This window comes from Phyllosticta capitalensis (assembly GCF_038381095.1).
Source record: "Phyllosticta capitalensis strain CBS 128856 chromosome Unknown BKA78scaffold_3, whole genome shotgun sequence".
NCBI classification, from domain to species: Eukaryota; Fungi; Ascomycota; class Dothideomycetes; order Botryosphaeriales; family Phyllostictaceae; genus Phyllosticta; species Phyllosticta capitalensis.
Window position 1 is genome coordinate 1010981 of NW_027117441.1, and position 21436 is coordinate 1032416.

At 56.0% G+C, this 21436-nt stretch overlaps 6 protein-coding genes across 6 annotated transcripts; 3 read left to right on the forward strand and 3 right to left on the reverse strand.

Annotated features, from left to right (window-relative positions):
• Positions 1-568, forward strand: BKA78DRAFT_247692 (40S ribosomal protein uS9; the record flags this gene model as incomplete). Its single annotated transcript, XM_066884318.1, has 3 exons — positions 1-181; positions 245-330; positions 404-568. The coding sequence occupies 3 exons, from the start codon at positions 1-3 to the stop codon at positions 566-568; spliced, it is 432 nt and encodes a 143-aa protein (XP_066746380.1).
• Positions 445-1417, forward strand: BKA78DRAFT_96120 (uncharacterized protein). The gene has a single exon (XM_066894045.1). It carries the CDS (start codon positions 695-697, stop codon positions 1211-1213), a length of 519 nt encoding a protein of 172 aa, XP_066746381.1. The 5' UTR covers positions 445-694; the 3' UTR covers positions 1214-1417.
• BKA78DRAFT_96142 (uncharacterized protein) lies at positions 1418-4711 on the reverse strand. Its single transcript, XM_066894046.1, has 4 exons — positions 3972-4711; positions 3396-3926; positions 2834-3348; positions 1418-2787 (listed from the first exon to the last, which is right to left on the reverse strand). Exons 1-4 carry the CDS (start codon positions 4362-4364, stop codon positions 1623-1625), a joined length of 2604 nt encoding a protein of 867 aa, XP_066746382.1. The 5' UTR covers positions 4365-4711; the 3' UTR covers positions 1418-1622.
• A 338-nt stretch (positions 4712-5049) lies between these two features.
• Positions 5050-5776, reverse strand: BKA78DRAFT_330400 (rer1 protein-like protein; the record flags this gene model as incomplete). Its single annotated transcript, XM_066889770.1, has 4 exons — positions 5050-5129; positions 5178-5474; positions 5531-5648; positions 5711-5776. 4 exons carry the CDS (start codon positions 5774-5776, stop codon positions 5050-5052), a joined length of 561 nt encoding a protein of 186 aa, XP_066746383.1.
• A 367-nt stretch (positions 5777-6143) lies between these two features.
• On the forward strand, positions 6144-7454 carry BKA78DRAFT_279517 (ClpP/crotonase-like domain-containing protein). The gene is made up of 3 exons (XM_066885601.1): positions 6144-6375; positions 6425-7105; positions 7158-7454. The coding sequence occupies exons 1-3, from the start codon at positions 6234-6236 to the stop codon at positions 7205-7207; spliced, it is 873 nt and encodes a 290-aa protein (XP_066746384.1). The 5' UTR covers positions 6144-6233; the 3' UTR covers positions 7208-7454.
• A 2460-nt stretch (positions 7455-9914) lies between these two features.
• On the reverse strand, positions 9915-11978 carry BKA78DRAFT_247814 (armadillo-type protein; the record flags this gene model as incomplete). The annotated part of the gene is made up of 2 exons (XM_066884330.1): positions 9915-10044; positions 10096-11978. The coding sequence occupies 2 exons, from the start codon at positions 11976-11978 to the stop codon at positions 9915-9917; spliced, it is 2013 nt and encodes a 670-aa protein (XP_066746385.1).
• Positions 11979-21436: the final 9458 nt, after the last annotated feature.

A 21436-nucleotide genomic window follows, 5' to 3' on the forward strand; every position in this document is an offset into this window, starting at 1 on the left:
ATGGCCTCCACCCAGAGTGTGCAATGCTTCGGCAAAAAGAAGACGGCTACCGCTGTCGCCCACTGCAAGGCAGGCAAGGGCCTCATCAAGGTCAACGGCCACCCTCTTTCGCTCGTTGAGCCCTCGGTCCTCCGCTTCAAGGTCTACGAGCCCGTCCTGATCCTCGGTCTCGACAAGTTCGGTGCGTTCCATCATTCCAAGAGCGACAAATGAGCTGGGCGCAGAGAACTAACAGGCAGCGCAGCGAACGTTGACATCCGCGTCCGCGTCTCCGGTGGTGGTCACACCTCCCAGGTCTACGCCATCCGCCAGGCCATCGCCAAGTCGATCGTACGTCCTTTGCCCGAGAAAAAGACAATCCAAATCGCCCAATCGAACGAATCACTAACGAGCAGCACAACAGATCGCCTACTACCAGAAGTACGTCGACGAGCACTCCAAGAACCAGCTCAAGCAGGCCCTCGCCCAGTACGACCGTACTCTCCTCGTCGCCGACAACAGGAGGTGCGAGCCCAAGAAGTTCGGTGGTCCCGGTGCCCGCGCGAGATACCAGAAGTCGTACCGTTAAGGGGTGGCTTTTTACGACGATGGGAAGGACGGAACGTTGGTGGTGGTGGCCTTTCAGGTGCTGGGGCGCTACACCCTCAGGTTTCTGGGTTTTTCGGGGAATCGTTTGATAAGACAAAAATGATTCATGTCTGCAAGAACTTGCCGGCTCACTGCAAGATTTGGGATTTCCATGGCATTCGAGGTGCACTATGTGACCGTCCGAGAGAGCCCCAGCACCCCAAGCTTTGCGAAACTCTGCAAGAGGAATGCGGCGCCGAGATTGAGATTATTGTCAGCAGTCAAAACAGGTCCGCAGCCACGCACCACGGCGAATCGAAATTCCTACAATTCAACGAATTTACGGTGCCCTTTTCCGAAAAACGCCAGATCCCTCTCCAGTCTGGTTGAGATCCACAAAGACCTTCATTGTTTTCATCAGAGGCTCATGCGTGAAATGCTGACCGGACGGTCTCTGATTGGGCTACCATTTAGGGACCTCCGCGGCCTACGCCCACGAAGACGAACTGCACCTGGCAGAAACCATAGATCCCTTCGCAGCACCATTGACTACAACGCCACTGCGACACGAAAAAGCTCGACTGTTACCCTACTGTCTATTCGCGTAATTCTACTTATGCTCTCGCCCTCTAGCCTCCATCTATGAACCTTCCACCGTCCAGCGCGCCCTTTCTTTTCATCGCCCTCCTTTTCCGCCGATTTCCCTTGGCACAATCAACAGCAATTCCGTCAAACCCAAGCAATCTCCCAAGCCTACATGCGCAGTCTCAGTCCTTTCCAATGTCTAGGGCCTTCGCAGCCAGACCTCCGAAATTCAAAGTCATACACGTCGCTCTTTTGTGCCAGCAAGCAAACAATCAGCAAGATGACGACCATTCAAACGCCCTTGCGCATAGACTACAAGTAATGTTTTTGATTACCGTTTCCTGGCCCGCGCTACAAGCGTCCTTCTCTACATCTAGTAAACTCAAGGTCAAGTATCTCCACGTCTCTTCTTCCCCACACTCCTGTTCTGGATTTTTGCCAATGTTCCTTGGCTGTCCAACTTTAGATTTTCAACCTCTCCATCGGATTGCCCATACCGTCCACATTCTCCTGCTCCGCGTTGTCGATCGACGACACCTTGGTGCATATCCACGTCGAAGCGTACATGTTGACTCTGTGCGAAAGTTAGCAAAAGCATCGACGACGGAAAAAGAAGGGGGAACATACCTATCAACACAGGCGCCAGGCATCCTCGCAGCAACGCGCTTGATGCGGAAGCCGTTTGCCTCAAAGACGCGGACGTACCACGGGGCCAAGGCGGCGCTGCGCAGCATGACGCGGCCGCCCATCTTGAGGGCGCGGTTGAGGGCGCGGACCTGGTCGGCGGCGGCGTCGCCGCCCTCGTCGAACCAGTCCATCGAGTCCATGACGACGGCGATGGTGAGCGTGGCCGGCGACATGCGCGCAAACACCTCGTTCAGCTCGTCCGTGTGGATGCGCAGCCCGTCGAAGGCGTCGGGCTTGGACAGCTTGATGTGCGCCTTGGGCGTGAGGTATGCGGGGTGGCTGCGGTGCGTGTAGTGGCCCAGCAGGGTGAGCAGGTAGTAGTGGTTGTCGCTGCTGAGCAGCGTGTTGTGGACGAGCGGGTCGAGCGTGTTGACGGCGTACTCCCAGATGGCGTGGCCGGAGCGCACGCCGCTCGGGATGCTGTGGTCGTCCTTCAGGGGCTTGTTGTCGGCGGCCGCCGCAGGATGCTCGTTGCCGTTCAGCTTGATGAAGTCCTGCTCAATCAGGTTTCGCTGGTTGGGCGGCACACCCAGCGCTTTCCACAGCCACTTCTCGTTGCTGATGACGGTCCAGCTCAGGAGGCGCGACAGCAGCACTTTGCGGATGCTGCGGTTCCAGATCTCGCGCTGCTCGTTGAGGGTGCCTGCTGAGCACAGCTTCTTGACTTCTTCGCTCAGTCCCATGATGCGCAGGATCCATCCCACGAGCTGCAGCGCTTGGCCGGACCCGCCGGTTGCGTAGAGCCCCTTGCCCGCTGTCGAAAAAGTTTTGGGTCCGTTGCGAAGCCAGTATTCGAATGCGAGGCTCGACATGTGCGGGCTGAGCTTGTTGATCAGGAGGTCGCGGAATGCTTCGTGCTTTCCCTCGCCGAATATCTTCCAGACATCGGAATAGCCTAGTGCTGTGAAGGCGGCGACCTTGAGTTCGAGGAGGTGGTTTTGGGTGGGGCTATGAGAGTCAGCACAATGCCGGCTATTTGGGAGGCAAAACCTACTTGAGATCGACAGCGTGGATACGCTTCGGCTTCTCCAAGGCAAAAGACAAAATGTTGTCTCCAGCGCTGGTGATGGCCAGAATGACATCGTTGGACTTGACCTGGAGCAGCTTTGCGTCCTCCCTGCTGTCCTCCCATGTAAAGGCGTAGATGTACTGGTCCTTGAACTGCCTGTGCTTCTGCAGCTGGGCGTCGTAGTATATCCTCCAGTGGTGGTTTTGGTACCAGCTTGCTGGAAGGGGAAGACTCGCGGCCAAGTTTACAATGGCCGACTCATAGGCCTTGGAGTGTAGCTCCACGCGGCTGTCGAGACGTCCCGAAGTGCGGGCTTGAAGATCGAGAGCGGACAGGAAAGGAGACTCGGTGGCGGCAGCGTCGACTTCAGCCAACTTGGAAGGAGAAGTGCCGCTGTCCTTGGAGCAGCCAATCCAGACGTAATAGGGGATGCGTACACCAAGGAGGTGGTTGCGGGCGTTGATGTTGAGAATGGTTCCAAACTTGTACTCGAGATAGTCCTGTTCGAGTCAGAAAACATACCCATCGAATTGTACTGGTGACATACCCTCCTGGCAGGCTCAAGATTCACACGGTCAATCTCGAACCAAGTCCTCCAAAAGACGCGCGAGAGCCACATGCAGTGCCTGTCAATGACGCCACCGACATAGTTTCGGCTCTGGAACTCGACCTGACTCTGAACGTAAAAGTCAATGACGCCGACGATGCCATTGGGAGACAGCTGCGAGCTGATTGAATCGATGGCCGAATAGAACTCGGGGATCATAGAGAGCGCGTAGCTTATGGTTACAAGCTCGGCGCCGAGGCGCGTCTTCTTCCTGCCGTCTGAACCGTACTCGCCAGAATTGACTCGCACCAATGATCTGTCGTCTGACACGGACTCGTGGTCCTCAACGCGGAATGCGCGGGCATCCTGACAAACCACCTTGACATTTTTCCAGCCCAGGCGAGCAAACCTCTCGCGGGCAATCTCGCACAGGGAGGGAGAAAGATCAACGACGTAGACGGAGCGGAAGAATTCAGGGACGTCCAGGAACTTGGACATTTGCTCAATATTCCAGCCAGTGCCGCCACCAATCTGGAGCTGTTAGTCAAGACGGGATGAGGAGAGGGGAATGTTTACATCGATCCATATTGGCTTTCCCGGCAGGATTCCAGCATTGACCTTGTACTGGAGCTGCGCAGCGACGAGACCGAGCATGTCGTCGCGGCCGCTCAACAGTCTGGAGCGAGTGGCATCGTAAACGGAGGCCTGGGCCTGGTAGAAGCTCTCGAGGGCATCCTGTTGGTTGCGGGCACCGTCTCCGGTGTGGGGTTTGAGGAAGCACCCCCAGATGAACCTGATGTAGGCTTGAAGGGAGGTTGATGACTTTTGTCGGGTATCTTGGGTATCTCTCAATGCATAAAGAAAAACGAGAACGAGAAAAATGAGGAGACCAAAAACAAAAAAAGAAAGCTGGCCAAAGGTGTCAATGGGAAGGCTGAGCCCCGGGAGAAGGGGCATAGTGGACGCCATGTTGAAGAGCGATGGTGGAGGGAACAAAGGATCCGGAGGCGCGAGCAAATTATATCTGCCATGGCTGGACGATGTTGGGCGCCGCGTGGTAGTGATTCTTCAGAAGATCACCGCACATGATGCACAAAGTAAGCGTGGTTGAGCAGAACGAGGGCCTATCAACGGCAGCACATGTAGAGGCTCTGCGCGAGAGAGTCGGCAAGAAAGGCGGGACTGCAGAGAGGCCGGGCCTGTCAAAACAAGCGCAGATGCCATGTGCACAGGCGCCTGGTGTTGAGGGGCAGCCTGGCGGGGGATCGTCTGGCGCGAGGGCCAATCAGGGGGCGCGTCCTGACCACGCTCGAGTGTCGAGTCTTGACCCGAGTCCCTGCGTCTAGAGCGCGACAACGGCCAATTGTGCGACTAATGTTTCCAGTGGTACCTCGCTCGCATTGCGCCATCCTGGAAATAGCAAAAGTATCCTCGCGCATGTCTTTTTCCGTGAATAAATTGTGTCGTACCTACACCACGAACTGAACCTGAGCGTACAGTCCCGCTCTTCATGTTGTTGTACACTCCAATTACTCCATGCCATGCCTCGGGGAAAGTCGGAATTCGTCAAAGTCGCTCCCTCTGTTGCCCTGAATAGTTCCAATTACCGCCAATTACTCTTTTGGGAACAGGGTCTCGTCTCCGCGCCGCTCGCTTATTTTCCCCTAAACTGCCTCTTGCCGACCGTGAATGGGACGTAGCGGTACTTGATCATGTGTTGAATCTGCCTCCGCACTGCAACCTAGTTAGCTTTTGCTCCAAAAGACTTCCCAGCGCACTTACTTGTCAGGAGGAACAGGATCAACCAGTAGACCACGAGGACGGGCCAGAAGACCGGCAGGTCGAACATCTCGAACCAGGTGCAGAGGAAGCCAATGGCAATCGCCTTGGTCGACGAGTACCAGAACTTGAACTCGGGCAGCCTCCTCACAAACGGCCTGAACTCGTCTTCCTCCTTCGTCGGCAGTCCGCCAGCTGTGCCATCCTCCATACCCTCATCTTGTTCCAGCGCAGGATCGAACTTGGGCGAGATGAAGGCGAGGAAGAGGTTGAGGAGGTAAATTCCGAGCGAGTAGGCAACTGCGCATTGCGTCAACAACATGCCCTTTGAAGAGCCACAGTACGCGTATCCTTACCAATGTACCATCCCTGAGCAAATATGATCCTTAATCCAAAGACGAGGAAAAGCGCGGCAGTGCCCGACCATCTCTGGACGATGAAGGGGGTCGATTTGTCGAGGTAGGATTGATAAATCTGTTGGGCGACGTATCAGCGCATCTTCTTTGGAAAATATCTTGGGGCCGACGTTTTCCTACCTGACCAAACTTGGTCGTCTGCGCGCTCACGGCCGCAAACGGCGTGTCGGGCTCAGGCGCATCCATCATGGCAACGTTGGTCGAGACGGGGCGGACGGATCGAGCTGCGCCGGAAGTTCGCAACAGCGGAGGGTATGTCGTTGAAAGAAGAGAGTGCGATGTGATGGCGGAGACAAGTGTCCAAAAAGTTGACCAAGAGGATGGACCGCTAGTCCCGCAAGCACGACCGGTTGAGATACGAGCGCGTTTACAGAGATGGAGCTGCCCCCAACTTTGCCAGGTCGCCCTTAGGCCTTAGAGGTAGGATCGGCAAGTTTGCCGTGTTTGCAACGGCCCGCTGACTAAACAATCGATAACGGGGCATGCTCGGCGGAGGCGCGGCCGAATGGAGCACCATGACGCAAGTCTACCTCGGGAGTCCCTCTCGAGCTTCACAAGCTCCAGCTTACCAAAACTCTCCAAGCTAGTCTTGAATTCAATTCTTCTTCTCCCTCGCCCATAGTCTCCTGCTGTTTCTATCAAAATGTCTGCCTTTCGAATCTCTACACGGGCCGGCTACAAGCTCATTCCTGCATCCCTGCCGCGAGTAGCCCGGCCATACTCCTCCGCAGCTCCATCTTTCGAGCACATTACCGTTTCGACCCCCAAGCCTGGTGTTGGATTAAGTACTGGCTCATGATATTCCGGATTGAGCAAAATACTAACATTCCACAGTAACACTCAACCGCCCCAAAGCCCTCAATGCCCTCTTCACACCCCTCGGCCTCGAGCTCGGCGACGCCCTCCGCCGCTTCGAAAAGGACGACAGCATTGGCGCAACCGTAATCACTGGCTCTGAAAAGGCATTCGCAGCGGGCGCGGATATCAAGGAGATGAAGGACAAGAGCTTTGCCGACGCCTATGGCCGCGACTTTATCCAAATGTGGACCGACTTCATCCACGCGACCAAGAAGCCCATCATCACGGCCGTCAATGGCTACGCTCTGGGCGGCGGGTGCGAGCTTGCCATGATGGGTGACATCCTGTACTGCTCCAAGGGCGCCAAGTTCGGCCAGCCCGAGATCAAGCTCGGTGTCCTGCCTGGCATGGGCGGGTCCCAGCGCTTGACGAGGGCCATTGGCAAGTCCAAGGCCATGGAGTTGGTTCTGACTGGCGACAACTTTACCGGCGAGCAGGCCGAGCAGTGGGGTCTTGCTGCCAAGGTGTTTGAGACGCCCGAGGAATGCGTCAACGGTGCGATTAGCACTGCTGAGAAGATTGCTGGATACAGCAGGATCGCCGTCAAGGCGGCGAAGGAGGCAGTCAACAAGAGCCAAGAGTTGGGACTTCGGGACGGCTATGACCACGAGCGGACGCTGTTCCATGGTCTCTTTGGCAGCAAGGACCAGAAGATCGGTAAGTGCTCCTTTCGAAGTTGAGTAGTCATTCAGTGTTAACATTGGTACAGGCATGACTGCATTCGCAAACAAGGAAAAGCCCCAGTGGTCACACGAATAAAGCATTAGAAAATCATACCCACCAAGAAAGAGAAGGCATTCAAACTTATTAGAACCAGCATGCTGAACGTGTGGAATCTACTACTCGCCGTAAACCCTTTCTTGAATTCTTCCCATATTAAGCAATTTTCCGGACTCCCCCTTGAAGCCCGCAAAAAAAGTCTCAAATACAACTCGCTGTACCTATTCATCCTCATTCCACAGATGTCAACTCCTGCCCTGAGTGTCAAAGTCGCCCAGCATGTGGCCAGTGAGTATTCAAATCATCAAGTCGAGACCTGTACATGCACAGAGGGAGCATTCAAGCACCCCCGACCTTGGAGTTGATATTTCTTTCACGAGCCACGGTGAAGCCAAGAATCCGGCTACTTTCCCATCCTCGTCATCTCTGTCCCCTGCTCCGAACCCGCTGGCGCTGGTGTCGCCGGCGGTCCCATCACTTGCGGCGTATGCTCCTCCCTCCCACTTCCCCTACCCGTTGCCGCCGATCCGGCTCTCCCCACCGTATCCGTCGTCGCGTGTCCCATACCTACATGCAGCCAAACGTCCGTCAGCAAACCCCTCAATATTTAAAGCTGTCCCTCCATCCATGTCGACTCAGCTTCGACGGATATGGGAAGGGTACAGGAGCACAGTAAAACGACACAACCACACACTTTTCGTCGCGTCGCCAATGCCCCTCGACACAGCCGTGATGGAGTCGCCGACGCCTTTGCCGACGCCGCTGATTGCGTCGCCGACGGCACCGACGATGGCGGAGGGGCCTATCATGAGGGCGTCAGCGGTCAGCGGTCAGCGATGGGCGAGGAAAGAGGAATACAATACCGTGGTGTTTCTTGTTAACATTGGGTTGTTGCGTCATGCTCATTTCTGCTCGTATGTAGAGCTCAAAAGGGAGTAGTGGCAGGTGCAATGAAATTTAAAGATATTAAGCAAGAATCTCAATATGGTATATCAAAATTATTCAGAGATCAATGGACAGTCGACTATAAAAGCAATCTCCCCATCTAGCATACTCCCTTATATATCCCCCATCAAATCCCCAGTCCACCGGACAGCCAAAAACCTGTTTGCCTTCCCAATTCCACCACCATTTTCATCTGCCTAAGCTAGCCTCTCACGCCCCATTCCGTCCCCTCGTACCTCGCTCGTACCGTCACTGCTCGCTCGTTTCATCCAACCATGACATCACAGTCGTCCAACGGCGCCGCTTTGAAACACGCGCGCCGTAAAACGAAACCAGTCGGTCGTTTGCTGTGACGAGATGGGTGGACGTGTGAGACGAGGTAAGACTAGAAGATAATGGTGGATTGGACGAGGGCAGTAGTGATAAGTGAGTAGGATGGAGGAGGTCTGGCGTGATTGATGCGTGCTTGTCGCTCGCCCCCCAGAAATCCAACCCGGGAATCGATGGTCCCGAGTTGTAGCACACAGACGCAAAAACGCTCGAATGCTCCTTGTAACCGTCCGTCCAGAGGGGAAAGGCTCTCCATCTCCAAGGCACCTGGGGCATGAGGACTCCTCGTCTCCATGTGGTACTTACCTTGCTTGTCACTGGGAGGTCTCGGGATGGGTAATTTCTGTTTGTCAACCAGTGTGGCCCCTTTGGTTTGGCGTCTTCTTCCTGAGCCTGTGTAGGCAGGGCCTCTGCTGTTCTCTCCAATTTGTCGTGTCGAGGCAAATGCTCAAGACGGAGAGGAGGACTTGGTGTCTAGATCCAGGGAGACAGGCAGGCGGGTTTTCGTGTCAAAATCAGTCATGGATAAAGTAACGGGGGAGCAGGAAAGCAGGCCAACTCCCCAGAACTGCTACCGCAAAGTCTCAAGTCACGTCGACATCCCGTCGCCAACAAGGATCACCAACGACGGCATACCAGAATGGTGGAAGTTGTATCTTATGCATGCATATATGTAGTAGCTACGCAAGAGCCAGAGCCAAAAGCCCAGTACATCAGGCAGGGTCTCGAGCAGAATCGATCGACAAACAAGGAGAATCACAAAAAAGGGGAAGAAAAAGTACAAACAACTTTATCCACAGACACAAACACAAACGAGGTAGACAAGGTAGGTGTGGGTGGAGAAAACGAGCTGCCATGACCCAGGTCGATGGTTGATGAGGTGTTGCCGGCGTAGACGGAGGAGAAAGCAGTTGCTCCATGGAATGCGAGCGCCATTGGTGCTGATGGAGATGCAGTGCAAGCGACATTGGGTGGTTGAGTGGGTCAACGACGGCAACGGACAACAAGATGGGATGGGTCGAGCAAGCAAAGAGGAAGATTTGAGAAGCCAGACAGTCGTATTCCCACTGCTCGCACCCTGCTATTCAGGGATTGATTTTCGCAGCAGGTGACTGACTCTGAGAAGGAAAAAAAGCAAATCGAACCATGATTATTCGCAGGGGGTGTGGAAGGGAAGAAAAGCAGAAAAGCCAACCCGCCATTAACGCCCCCAGGGAGCCCATCGTACATGAAGTCATCGCATGGTAGAAGAAAAGGAAGCATGAAACCGGCGACCAATCTTTTTACCCCAGCCCGTGCCGAAAAAGACGAAGAACTTTTTTCTTAAAACACATCAAGTGAAGAGGAAACCCCGGTGAAATGCAGCCCGTCATATGCGCAAGCTGGTCTATGCAACGTAGTAGGGAATCGAGTTACCAGACACGAATGCCGCCGTTCCGTAGAAGTGCGGATGCTGAATCGAATGAAGAACTTAGGACTGGTTGGCGGAAGCGTCGCCAGGTTCCTTCTTTTCAGCATCGGTTGCCAGCTGGACCTTGGCTGGCTCCGGAGAGGCAGCATCGTTGGCGGCATCTTCTCCGCCCTCGAGAGCTGCAAGTGCGCTGTGAAAGTGTTAGAAGCTTGCAAACAAATCTTCACAGAGAGAATCTTACCTGAACGAGTTGACATGGTGCGTCGAGGGTTCCTTATCCTTCACTGGGGGTGTTCCGGTACGGGAAGAGCCGCCAGATTCATCGCCAGTCCTGTTCAATCCACCACCAGGGCCCAGGTTCCTGCGACCGCTGCTGCTGCGGCCGGCAAACAAAGAAGACGGACCAAACATGCCGGGGCCGGAGCTCGCCGTGCGTCCGGACGCGTTCTTCGACAACTTCCTGAGGTCGTCCATGCCGAGAGTGTTGTGCTTGTAGTCGGGAGGAGGCATGGAGCCAGCGCCCGAGAACGAGCGGGCATCGCCGCGACCGACTGGCGGACGGCCACCACCACGCGGAGGGTTGCGCATCTTTTCAAGCTCTGCAGCCTGCTGGGCGGCCAAAGCCTCTTCGTGAATCTCCTGGAGAGTCTTCGGGCCCTTGGCGTCATCCTTGGACCTCCAGCCCTTCCTGCGCAGGTCGACAAGATCCAACAACATGAAGTGCAGACGGCTGGGAAGGCCGGGCATGTCCTTGACCTTTTCGATCCTGTCAAAGTAGGCGCGGATCATCTGGGAACCGGCCTCGTTGGCCTCCATGTTGGCACCAACGGTCCGCAGAAGCTTGACAAGCGACTCAACGTTGGACTCGTCGGGCATGCCTTCAAAGTTGAGCAGTCTCATGACACACTCGTGCATAATCCTGACAGTAAGCATGCCGAGCTTGTAGAGCTCACCGATGAACTGGATGAGACCAAGACCCTTTCTCTTGGCGGCGGCTGCAACGTAGTATTCATCGCTGAGCATGGCCGCCTCCTCAGTCTCGCCCTCCTTCTTCATGGGCAGGTTAGACTCCCAGCCCTGCTCGAAATCTTCCTGGCACCTGTTCAAGAGGTACTTGCGGAACAAGTTGCCACCGACGACGGGGTTGCCGTTCTTGTCACGGACGTTCTCGTCCTTGATGTTGGGCGACATGGTCTCAAGCATGCGCTTGCAGAATTTGGCGTACATGGATGCCCAGTGCGCCTCGTCACAGGCCTTCTCAAAAGTCAACTGAATGACTTGGCGCAGAGTGCGGCCGTCGGCCTCGCTCTCCGACTGCTTGGCGATTTCGAGAATCTGGTCGGCAATCTTGTCAAACTTCTCGGGCGTCATCTTGTTCAACGCGGCCTTGACCTTCCTCTGAACAACATCAGGCGCGAGGTTGCCGGTTGCCACAGGCTGAGGAGTTTGCGTGAGACTGGTCGGCACCCAGCCGCTCTGGGATCGTTGAAGAGGCTTCAGCTCCATACCAGCAGTGAGGGGCATGTTCTTCGCAGCCTGCTCCTCATCACGTCTGCTTGGGCCGCGACCACCCGCACGACTGGCGTTCTTGCGGCCACTGCCGGACCGAGGCGAGCTAGCAGCAGGGTTGTAAGACGAAGCTGAGCGAACGGGGCCTCCCATGGGGAAGCTTCCAGGACGGCCTGCAAAGCTGGCGAGAGGGTTGGCAACAGGCGGGCGAGCGCCGACGCCCTGGGACATTTCGAATCTCTGTTGGGAGGAAGTGCCCGGCGGCAGAGTGCGACCACCCTGTGCAAAGCTTCCCATAGGTCCACCCAGACCAGAAGGCATGCCCATGGGGCGAGAGTTTTGCCTGCCGCCCATACCAGAAGGAGTGCGTGCAGATTGGGGACGGGCAGAGTCGGAGCCATCGCCAACGGTCTCTCTGACCTTGGTGTCCCAGTCGACCGAGGGCTTCTCCTTGAAGACTTCTTGGAACTGGAGCAAAAAGTCCTTGTCGTACTTGAGACCCCGAGTGCCCTTGTTGCTCTGGTTCAGAGCTGGGTTGGGAGATTTGATGCCAGCGGGGTACTTGACGTCCTGGCTTTGCACCTGGAGGAAGCGAGCGGACTTGAGAGCCTGCATACCAGGAGTTGGCGCGGGGGGCTCGACGGGCTTGCGAGTCTCGAGCTTGAGAGCCGCAGGCTTCGGCTTGATGGCGGCAGCCACCTTGGATGCAGGCTGCGCTGGAGGAGGCATCGACGAGGTGTCCGAGACAGGAGTGGCGGCCTGCGACTCGGCGGCAGCATCGGCAGCAGGACCGAACGTGGGCTTCTTGAGAGAAGCAAAGAGCTTTGCGGCCTCGGCCTTGGCCTCTTCACTCTCGTCCTTGGAGGCAGCGCCCTTTTCTTTGGCGAGCTCGCGCTCTTCGGCTTCGCGCTCAAGGCGCTTCATTTCCTCGTCGGCCTTTGCGGCCTTTTCAGCCTCCTTGGACTTGGCCTCTTCGGCTTCCTTCTTCTTCTTCTCCTGGTAAGCCTTCTCGCGCTCTTCCTCTTCACGCTCAGCGGCCTCGAGCTCTGCAATCCAGCGCTCTTCCTCTTCCTTGGCGATGCGCTCCTCCTCGGCCTTCTTGTCTTCGGCGGCCTTGCCGTCAGCGGCCTTCTTCGACTCCTCGTCCTTGGCCTTCTCCTCGGCCTGCTTCTTTTCCTCGTCGAGCTTCTTTTGCTCCTCCTCAGCCTTCTTGGCAGCTTCCTTTGCGGCGGCCTCCTTAGCAGCAGCCTCCTTTGCGGCGGCTTCAGCGGCCTCCTTGTCCTTGGCCTCTTGGGCAGCCTTTGCTTCGGACTCTTCCTTCTCCTTGGAGGCCTTTGCCGTGTCAGCGTCCGTCTTGGCCTTTTCAGCCTTTTCGGCTTCTTGATCAGCAGCCATGGTCTTGCGGATTTGCTCTTGGAAGCCCTTTTGGAATTCGGCGCGCCTCTCAGCCTCAGTCTTTTGAGACTTGCTAGAGTCGGTGGCGCTAGGCGCACGCGGTGGAGGAGTGGGGGTAGAGGAAACAACAACGGGCGACTTGGATGGGGCCGGGACTTGAGGAGGGGCGGGAGATGACGTCTTCTTCTCAAACGTCACAACTTCACCCTCGGGGTTCTTGATGACAATGCCCTTGCTCTTAGTCCGCGCGGGTATCGTGAAGTTAGAAGATGCTGGTGCGGGACTGCTCGAACTTTGGGTCGGGGTGTGGGAGGCGTGGCTGGCGGGAGCCATCGAGGGCGTCTGCGGCTGGCCGAGGGTCGAAGGAGGGCGTTCGGAAACCTGGGAGCTGTTGCGTGACATGACGGGGGCGTGCGGTGGAGCATACTGGCCGCCAGGCACGAAGGGCTGCCCGTGGGGCGTTGGGTGGTTCATCGGACGCGGACTAGGGGGAGCGGCACCCTGATAGGCCATACCTGGGTGCATGTATGGCGCCTGGTAACCGTAAGGGCCGAATTGCGTCGGGTCGAGATGCGACGGCGGGTGCATGCCGTAGTAATTCTGCGCCTTCAACACTGTCAGAAACTCTTCGAAACCGCCATTCTCTGGAGAAAAGTCTGGAACTGAATCAAGTCGCGTTGAAAGTTCTTTCTCAAGTTGAAGTTGACGCTGGCTTGCACTAAGAGAGGTGGTTGCTGCTGAAAGACTTGTAGTTGAACTTTGAGACTGATGGCCACGCGTCTTCGAATTGACGGCGGGCTGCGAAATGCTGCTGACTTCAGAGACGTTCGAAGAAATTGGCATAGTTACATTTGACGGAAACTGCCCCGGGTAGAACCCATGCGGGAGCTGCGGCTGGTTGGCGTAAGAAGCCTGTTGCGACATGGTGGCCGGAGCCATGGCGGGACTCCTGTTCTGGCGGTAGGGCGAGCCCATGGGTCCTCCACCCTGGAATTGACCAGGCATGGGGCCACGCATCGGTTGGCTGAATCGAGCACCAGGCGATGGCGCGTTGTAGCCCTGGCTGTATCCGCGACCGCGTCCAGCTTGAGGGACGAAGTTTCTAGCTGCGTTACTCATGTCACTGTGAGCGGACTGCGAAGACTCGCGACGTAAGTGGTTCGGTTGGGGAATGGGTGGGCCCTGGGGGGGCATAGAGACGGGGCGAGGCTGTGGGAAGACGTGGTCAGCGCGTGAAATTTTACAGCAAGGCCGAGGAAATTTTTTTGGGGAAAAAGCAACATACGTTTGAACCGACGTTCTCACCGCCCATGCTGCCGAAGCTAAGACCGTTGCCCTGTCCTTGCAAGCCTGAGGGAGGACGACCACCGCTAGCAGCGGGCTGTGGGATGGGCGAGGGGGATGTTGCGGGAGAGGTGATCCTCGGGTTGGGCGTGTTGTTTTGAGGTGCGTGTGGGGCGCTGTGGGCGATGGCCGGAGAACCACCGGCATTCATAGCACCAAAGGCAATGTTGGGGCGAGCGTTGCCATTGTTCGACATTGGACCAGTGGCACCGGCAGCGCTGATGGTCATTGTTGAAGATTTACGTCCGTGAGACGGAGCCCCATTCGCAATTGGGGGAGGACCGGCAGTCGAGTTTTGAGTCTTGCCGTTCACGTTGGCCGCATTGCTACCCACCGCCACCTGAGGACTGCTAGAGGCGATCGCGGGAGGCGAAGCGGCCTTCTTTGTCGCAGCACTTGCGTAGGACTTGGCGATGGGTTGAGCGGCGCCAGCGACAGAGGGCGACGTCGTTCCGGAAGGGTTGGTGGAAGCGGCGTTGGCAGTCTGCGCGGCGTTGTTTGTGGGAACCGTCTTTGGATTAGGGCTTGTCATTTATCCGTTTTGGCGATTTTTGCGGGGAGAGAGAAGATGTGGGCGTTGAGGTCGAGGGTGGAGATGTCGACGAGGTGAGGTTGAGCGCGAGGATCGGCAAGCCTCGAATGTCGAATTCGAACAAGTCGGGCGAGTAAAGAGGGTCGCGGCGGAGCGGAGAGGCTTGCGTCGAAAGCAAAGGCGCTGAAAAGCCGATGAAGAGAGGGACCGGTGCGCAACTAGGTCGACGGCACCTGATGGGAATTCCGAGCGCACGAACGACCGACGTGTGGGACGCGGGTATCGTGCTTCAGCGCGCGGCGTGCCGAAGTGGCGAGAGGACGATTTCGACAGAGGACTGATCGAAATGTCTGGGGCGGTCGCTTCGTGCGGAGCAGAAGGACCGTCGTGGGGAGAAGGGTGGTTGGGTTCTTCGTAGAATGAAGAGGGTGATGATGAAAGGGCGTTGGTGGAGGAAAGTTTTTGAGCACTTAGGTCTGGCAGCCGGGTTCTCGGCTAGCACCCACCTGGACTCATCAGACGACGCAACGGGACGGCCAAGCAGCCAGCACCACGGTCGACGCCATGACTATTCGAGAAAACCAAAGCACCAGAATTACTGCATCTTCACCTCAAACCTCGACTCTAGAGCATGATGCCGCGGTTCCTCTTCTGCCTCAACTCCACGCCCGCAGCTCCACGCCCAGCACTCCCAGTCTCCCACTCTACCAAAAACACCCTACAAACGGCCTCTCTCCCGCAGTCCTGGTACAATAACTAACCACTGTGGCATTGTCCCCGCGCCGCGTTTGTGGCTCATGCGTTTTCCGCTTGCTTGCTAGCATCAGTGCGCCGCGCTGGGCAACCGTCTCCAGCTCCCTCGAAACAAAGCCTCGCCGTTATAACTGCCTCGATGCCACCTACCGAGTCTGTCATTTTCCCCATAAGTAATACCCACTACTCCCACTCTTGTGCCCTGCCCTAACCTGCCTCGCCACCGACAGCCCTCTCCGAACCCAACACAACACTTTTTGACCCCAATCTTGGCCGCCTCGCTGGGCAGCACTAACCAAAGTCTCCATGACTCACTGCTGACATGTGCCCGACATGCACAATGTACGAGGCGGCAATGGCTGTGCCGTGGTACCATCTAAGCCAGTCTTGCGCTTTGAAATGCTGCGTACGGGCTGAGAGCCTGGCATTTTTTGGTGGTAAACGTCAACACCCCACGCGGTTGACGTCAACTTCTGAGGCTCACGGCTCCAACCACCTCAAGACGCACATGCATCCAGTCTGCCGGAGCTTACATCATCGCAATCTATCCGCCTGCACCTGCGCTGTCTCTACATCTCTCCGCTCCTACTCGCAAACAATTCCTACAATTGCTGCGCTTCCAAAATTCTTGCAACTTTCCCGCTGTGGCCATCCCTCTCAGCGAACATCCCCGCCCTTTCAACGCCTGGCTAACCAAGTCTAGACTGGACTACCATCCATTTTGGCTGAACAGCTAATTGACTATTCTGTCAAGATTCCATTACTTTCCCATCGATTTAACCCCACGCTTCTGCGCGCTGCCGCCGGCCCTTCCGAGCCGCCAGTGGCCGCTCCTTGGCCATCTGCCCATCCAAACGCTGCGCCGTTGAGTCCCTTGACATCAAAGCGACTTGCTTGCGGCGACATGTTTGCGCTCGTGAAAGTCGCAAGCTGCGCCGCTGCCCAGGCTGACTCCTCTCCGCGCAGTCAAGGGGCGGTGCAGTTGGCCCAAAGAGTGAAAGAATTCCAGAACAAGGGATACTTGGATGCGGGCGCGCAGTGCATTTCGTTGCCGCCTAGAGCCATGCAACTAGCGCTGCGTACCTACCGTAGGCACAGCAGCAGGTTTGTCGTGTTTCGCGTGGTCGTCCTACCCTCTTGTGTTCCCTGCAGGCGTGCAGAGCTTTATAAGAAGACAAGCTCTTGGACACGACAATGCTAAATTTGTTAAGCTACATATCGGCCATCTTGGCGAAGCGCGAGGCTCACAGCTCGACAAAAAAAAATTGTCGAGTATTGAAAATTAAATTCTAAAGTCTCACAACGAAGCTTCAAGTCGCCCTGCCTGATTAGGGGAAAGCTCCGAGACCACGATGCAATGATTGCAACACCACACAAAAAGAAGTCAAAGGTCGAATGCCAGAGAAGGCCTGCAGTTGCCCGGTTGGTTGATGCATGGCTGATGCACGTGATGATACGCAAAGCGTTCCGAGTTTCCCTGATGCGTTTCCTCTCGAGCCTGGCCTCCCAATCCACCAAGTCAAAAGAAAAATTGTCACAACAAATCCAAGTCCACAAGCAGCTTGAAAGTCCAAGTGGTGAGTCAGTGGCGATAGAATGCGCCCAGCTAACCGTAGCCATGGTCGTTCAGACTTCGCCTGCCAACCGTACGTTGGTTCCTGTCTCATCGTGATGCAGGCCGAAGCGAACAAAGCAAGCAACAAGGTCGATGATCAACTCAAGCATCAAGCGCCGTTTCGAAGCCAAAAGCAAAGACGTAGAGAAGCAAGGAATGGAGAGTGAAGAAAAACAACGTCTAAGCACGAAGCGAAGAAGCGAGAAAAAAGAACATAACTGGATGCCTGTTTTTCCAGTTCAGTTCATCAACAATGCCAGAGGGCATGCATGACAAAAAAGCAAAGGGACCCAGCCGCGATAATGACAGCCAGTAGATGCAAAGAGACCGGAAACACGGCCAAGCGCTTCCGGACAGCTTCGAGAACAACGCCCCCTTTTCGTTGCTGTTGTACCAGACGCACACTCGCTGTGTACCCACATCCTGCGCGTCGCCACAACCAAGCAGCCACCAAAGAGGCTTGAAAGCCGTCCAGCCCTATCGCCAGTGCGTGCATCCGGGAAGCTCGCTTCTTCTTGCTTGCTCTCACAGCTATGCTGCAAGCGCCACAATCCCTTCGCCTTTTGAATCACACGCACCTACCCGCTGCTCTCTCAACGCTCGCCTGTCCCCTGTTCTACGCCTCCGCCGCCATCACACCGAAAAGGATTTGTTTTCCGCTGCGGCTACTTGTTTGTGCCGCTGACGCAATCAGCCCGGGTCGATTCGAGTCGAGGTCTGCGCGTGTCGATGCATCCCGTTAATATGCCTACCGAACCCTAATTCGCGCCCACCCGTCAACCCCACGGCGGCAAATGCTTAGCCAACCTGAACTCCTCAACTCCAACGAGGGAGTGGATTCAGCAGTGGTGTAGACCGGGACAAGCACGGTAAGCCCTGCTGTTGCTCGGGGAATGCTTTTGTCAAGCAAGGGGGACGACCTGCCTTGCATCCAGTAGCGAACTCTTTAGTTGCAGCTGCAATGCACATGGCTGTAAGGTACCCGCCCCTCCTTGAGCACCTTCCAGCCTGGCTTTGGAGACAATCGTAGTGACTAGCTTGACGGCGGATGTGGAAGTTGCTTGGTCCCGATCATGATGCATGCTGGCGGTTCAAAGTTCCGAGCAAGTCTAGCTGGGTTGGAGCAGGAAGTACAACACCAAGGAGTATCCGTCAAATACACCACGAACAACGCCAAGGGCGAAGAATCGCAAGAATCCATCAGCAGTATTGAGTCCCTTTTTCTGTGCCTGGCGCATCCTCTCCCATCTTCTCCCCTCGCTTGCTCGCTACTCGCAACATCATTCCACTGCTACATCCCTCCTACCCCTATCACCACTCCTTCGAATCCTTCCACCCTTTGCAGGCCTGCCAATCTCTTCCTCCTACTACTACGTCCTGTCAGCCAGCCCTCGGAAGACGGAAACGACGTCTTCCTCCCACCCTTTCCTTGACGCTGCTCGTGCCACCCTTGCGACATCAGGGCCAGGCCAACCATTGACGCCATTCTATCACTCCAGTACAAAATGACGGCGGCAGGAAAAGAAAAGACATCCAGTGGCTCCAATGAATTTTCTAGAAAACGCCAATGAGACTCTGCGCAGGGGGGCATCCTTGCCTGCTCATATCGCTTTGTTCCCTCTCAAACGCTATCATCACGCAAGCAGTGAGTGGGTGATGCGAGGGAAAAAGAAAGCATAAGGGATGGTTTCTGGAAAACGCCAACGAGAATCAGTGCATGGAGGGGGATCCTAGTCCTGTCCTTGTGTGTTCAACTGACTGATCGTTTCTAGGCCGGATAATCATGCTTGGTCTGAGTGACTGACTACCTGCTGCTCCTCTTCTCCCTCATGTACAGTAGGTGCAGTTCGACGCACCACACCAAGGCCGTCCACGGCCCTGCAGAGAGCCGTTGGCTGCCCGCATACCCAGATAGATGCTTTTGCCCATCCCACGCCCCTCCTAGCCAGCCAGCAGTTATCAGCCAGCCAGCCAACGGGTCCAGGCATCCCCTCTTCTAACCCCATATCCCCGCATCGTCCAAGCGCAGGTCGAGTATCACAGCCAATGGAGGCGGTCGCTTTTGCAAAACGCCACAGCTGCGCGCCTGCGCCAAACACCCTGTCTTGGTGGAGAGGTGCCCGCGCGTGCATGCTGTGGTGGTGCCATGCGATGCAGCTATCCTTCCGCTTCACCGGCGTGAGGGGAAGAGGAGACGAAGAAGTAGGAGGAGAAGAGGAAGAGTAGATAGGGGCGCAAAGTAGGAGCGTGGAGAAGAGGGAAACAGAAAGAAAGTATAGCATATTGTCCAAGTTCCTTTTGACTTGTGGGGATGATTCTGAGACGCACGCAGAGAGAGATGTTGGGTATTGGCGTCTGGTTTGATTCGAATACCGTATCTTCTCATCGCATGTGCTTCTTAACTTTGGTCGGCTTTTTGCTAGCACTACAGCCGAGCAGCTTGACAACGTACGAAATGGATGGCTTTGAACGAGCTGCCCAAGTGATCATTATGACCGCCATGGAACTACTTGGACTGCGAACTGGATAATGCAGGCAGGAAAGATTGGAGATGGAAAAAACGCATCCGGTCCAATCGCCAACGTATGTACAGCACCGGAGCAGCAAATACTCGTTTTTGAATCAGGTTTTGGATCAAAATTGACGCTGTTTGAAAACACCTCTCCATGGAATACTACCTACACTGCTCAAAAGACAGACAGTTCACAATGCGCAAGTATCGTCCATGCAAATACTGGACAAAGTAATCAGCCTCTCATCACTACGAACCCTACGCACACCGCAACAATCAGGCGAATCTCCACTTGCTCGTCCATCTGAACTCCCCTCTCCGCCTCCAGTGCCGCCATCACGACGTGCTGGACAAACACACGACGATCAATTCAACAAGGTTCAGTGGCGGCAACACAAGATGTGCTGAGCTGAGCTGAGCCGAGCTGCGTGACATCGATACTGCCATCTCCTCCGTCTTCCGGGTCATTCCGTGCCTGTCTCTCTTTCTTGTTCTCAACAAACCCACCCGGGGTGCATATGCGGCAGACCGCACACAACAGACGATAGATGGAGGCAGGCCCTGCCACCGGACACAGACGACAGTAGTGGTGTTGTTGCGTGGGCACGAGGCGAGGCAGCCTGCCGCGGCGACGGCGGCGGCGGCGGCACCGTCTCATCTCATCTGTGCACTCAATCTCGCTCTCCCGCGCACTCATCGGCAGAGATATGGGAGAGTCAGAGGGACAGAGGATACGCATGTCGGAAAGATAGGGGCGGCGAGGTGCTGAAACAACCGTGTCGGTGCGTTTGTGGAAGAAGATGATGCAGGGAGAAGGGAGATATCAAAAACGGAGATGACGCGGAGAAGGTGGGAGAAATTCAGGAACGCTACAGTAGGAGCATGACCTAGCATCACCGCACCAGTAGATCAACGTCCCGGTCCACGTTTAAAAATATCGAAATGAGTGGATACGCGGAGGAGGAGTAAGAGGCCGTCGGAATCGAACGCCTGGCATCATGGTAGGTGTCTTGATTGAGGGTCGGTGAGCCAGTCAATCCGCCTGATCACCGTGATGGGAAGCTTTTACAAGTCCAACTCTCCACGACTGATACATCCACCCGTCCGACCACAGGCCCGGCACGAGCCTCTCTCCCCTTCCTCGAGTCAGCCGCCCTCACTACTGCAGGTACAGCAGTTATCCGCGGGCTAAGTATAGCACTGTCTCAGGTCACGCCCAGGCGCCGAGCATTCGAAAGACGTCCCTGAGATCATCATTGATGAGTCCGTCCGTGGAGACGTCCCTGATCCGCCATGGCCATCATCAGCGCAACGACGTTGCGACCAAAACGCCAAACAACGGCCGCGAGGCGAGCGCGCCCGCCCCCAGCCCGGCCCAGGCCAGTGACATGATGACGGTGTGCCTTGAAGGAAGCACGTACAGAAAGAAATCAGGGACGACTGGATGATGTGACCTGACTGGGCGCGGGGCGCCGTGTGGTGGTAATGGAAAGGCACGGAAGAAGGGTGGCACGTGGGCGTAGGAGGCAAACCCAAAACAATCAACAATGGAATGAAAAAGGGACGACCAGATATGCCGCCGTCAGTCGACAGGGTGGAAGAAGACGCGTTCGAAACGCGTGCGTGCGCGCGGGCGCGGCGCGGACGGGCGTGTGTGTGTTCAATGTTGCTTGTTGATGTCTCTGAGCATGAGCATGATCGAGCGGCAACGGCCGAAGACCAAAAGGAAATTTTAGGAAGGGGGTACGTGCCTGTGTAAAAATTGATCAAGGCGGACAACAGACAGGGAAAAATAGTACACACAGACGGGCGGCGGTGGCGGCGGTGGGAGAGTCAAGGCGTGGTGCGTGCGTGAGGCAGGCCGACGATGGTGTGGGATGAGATGGGTGGCCTGCCTGACTGACTTGGAGAGCTGACCTGCT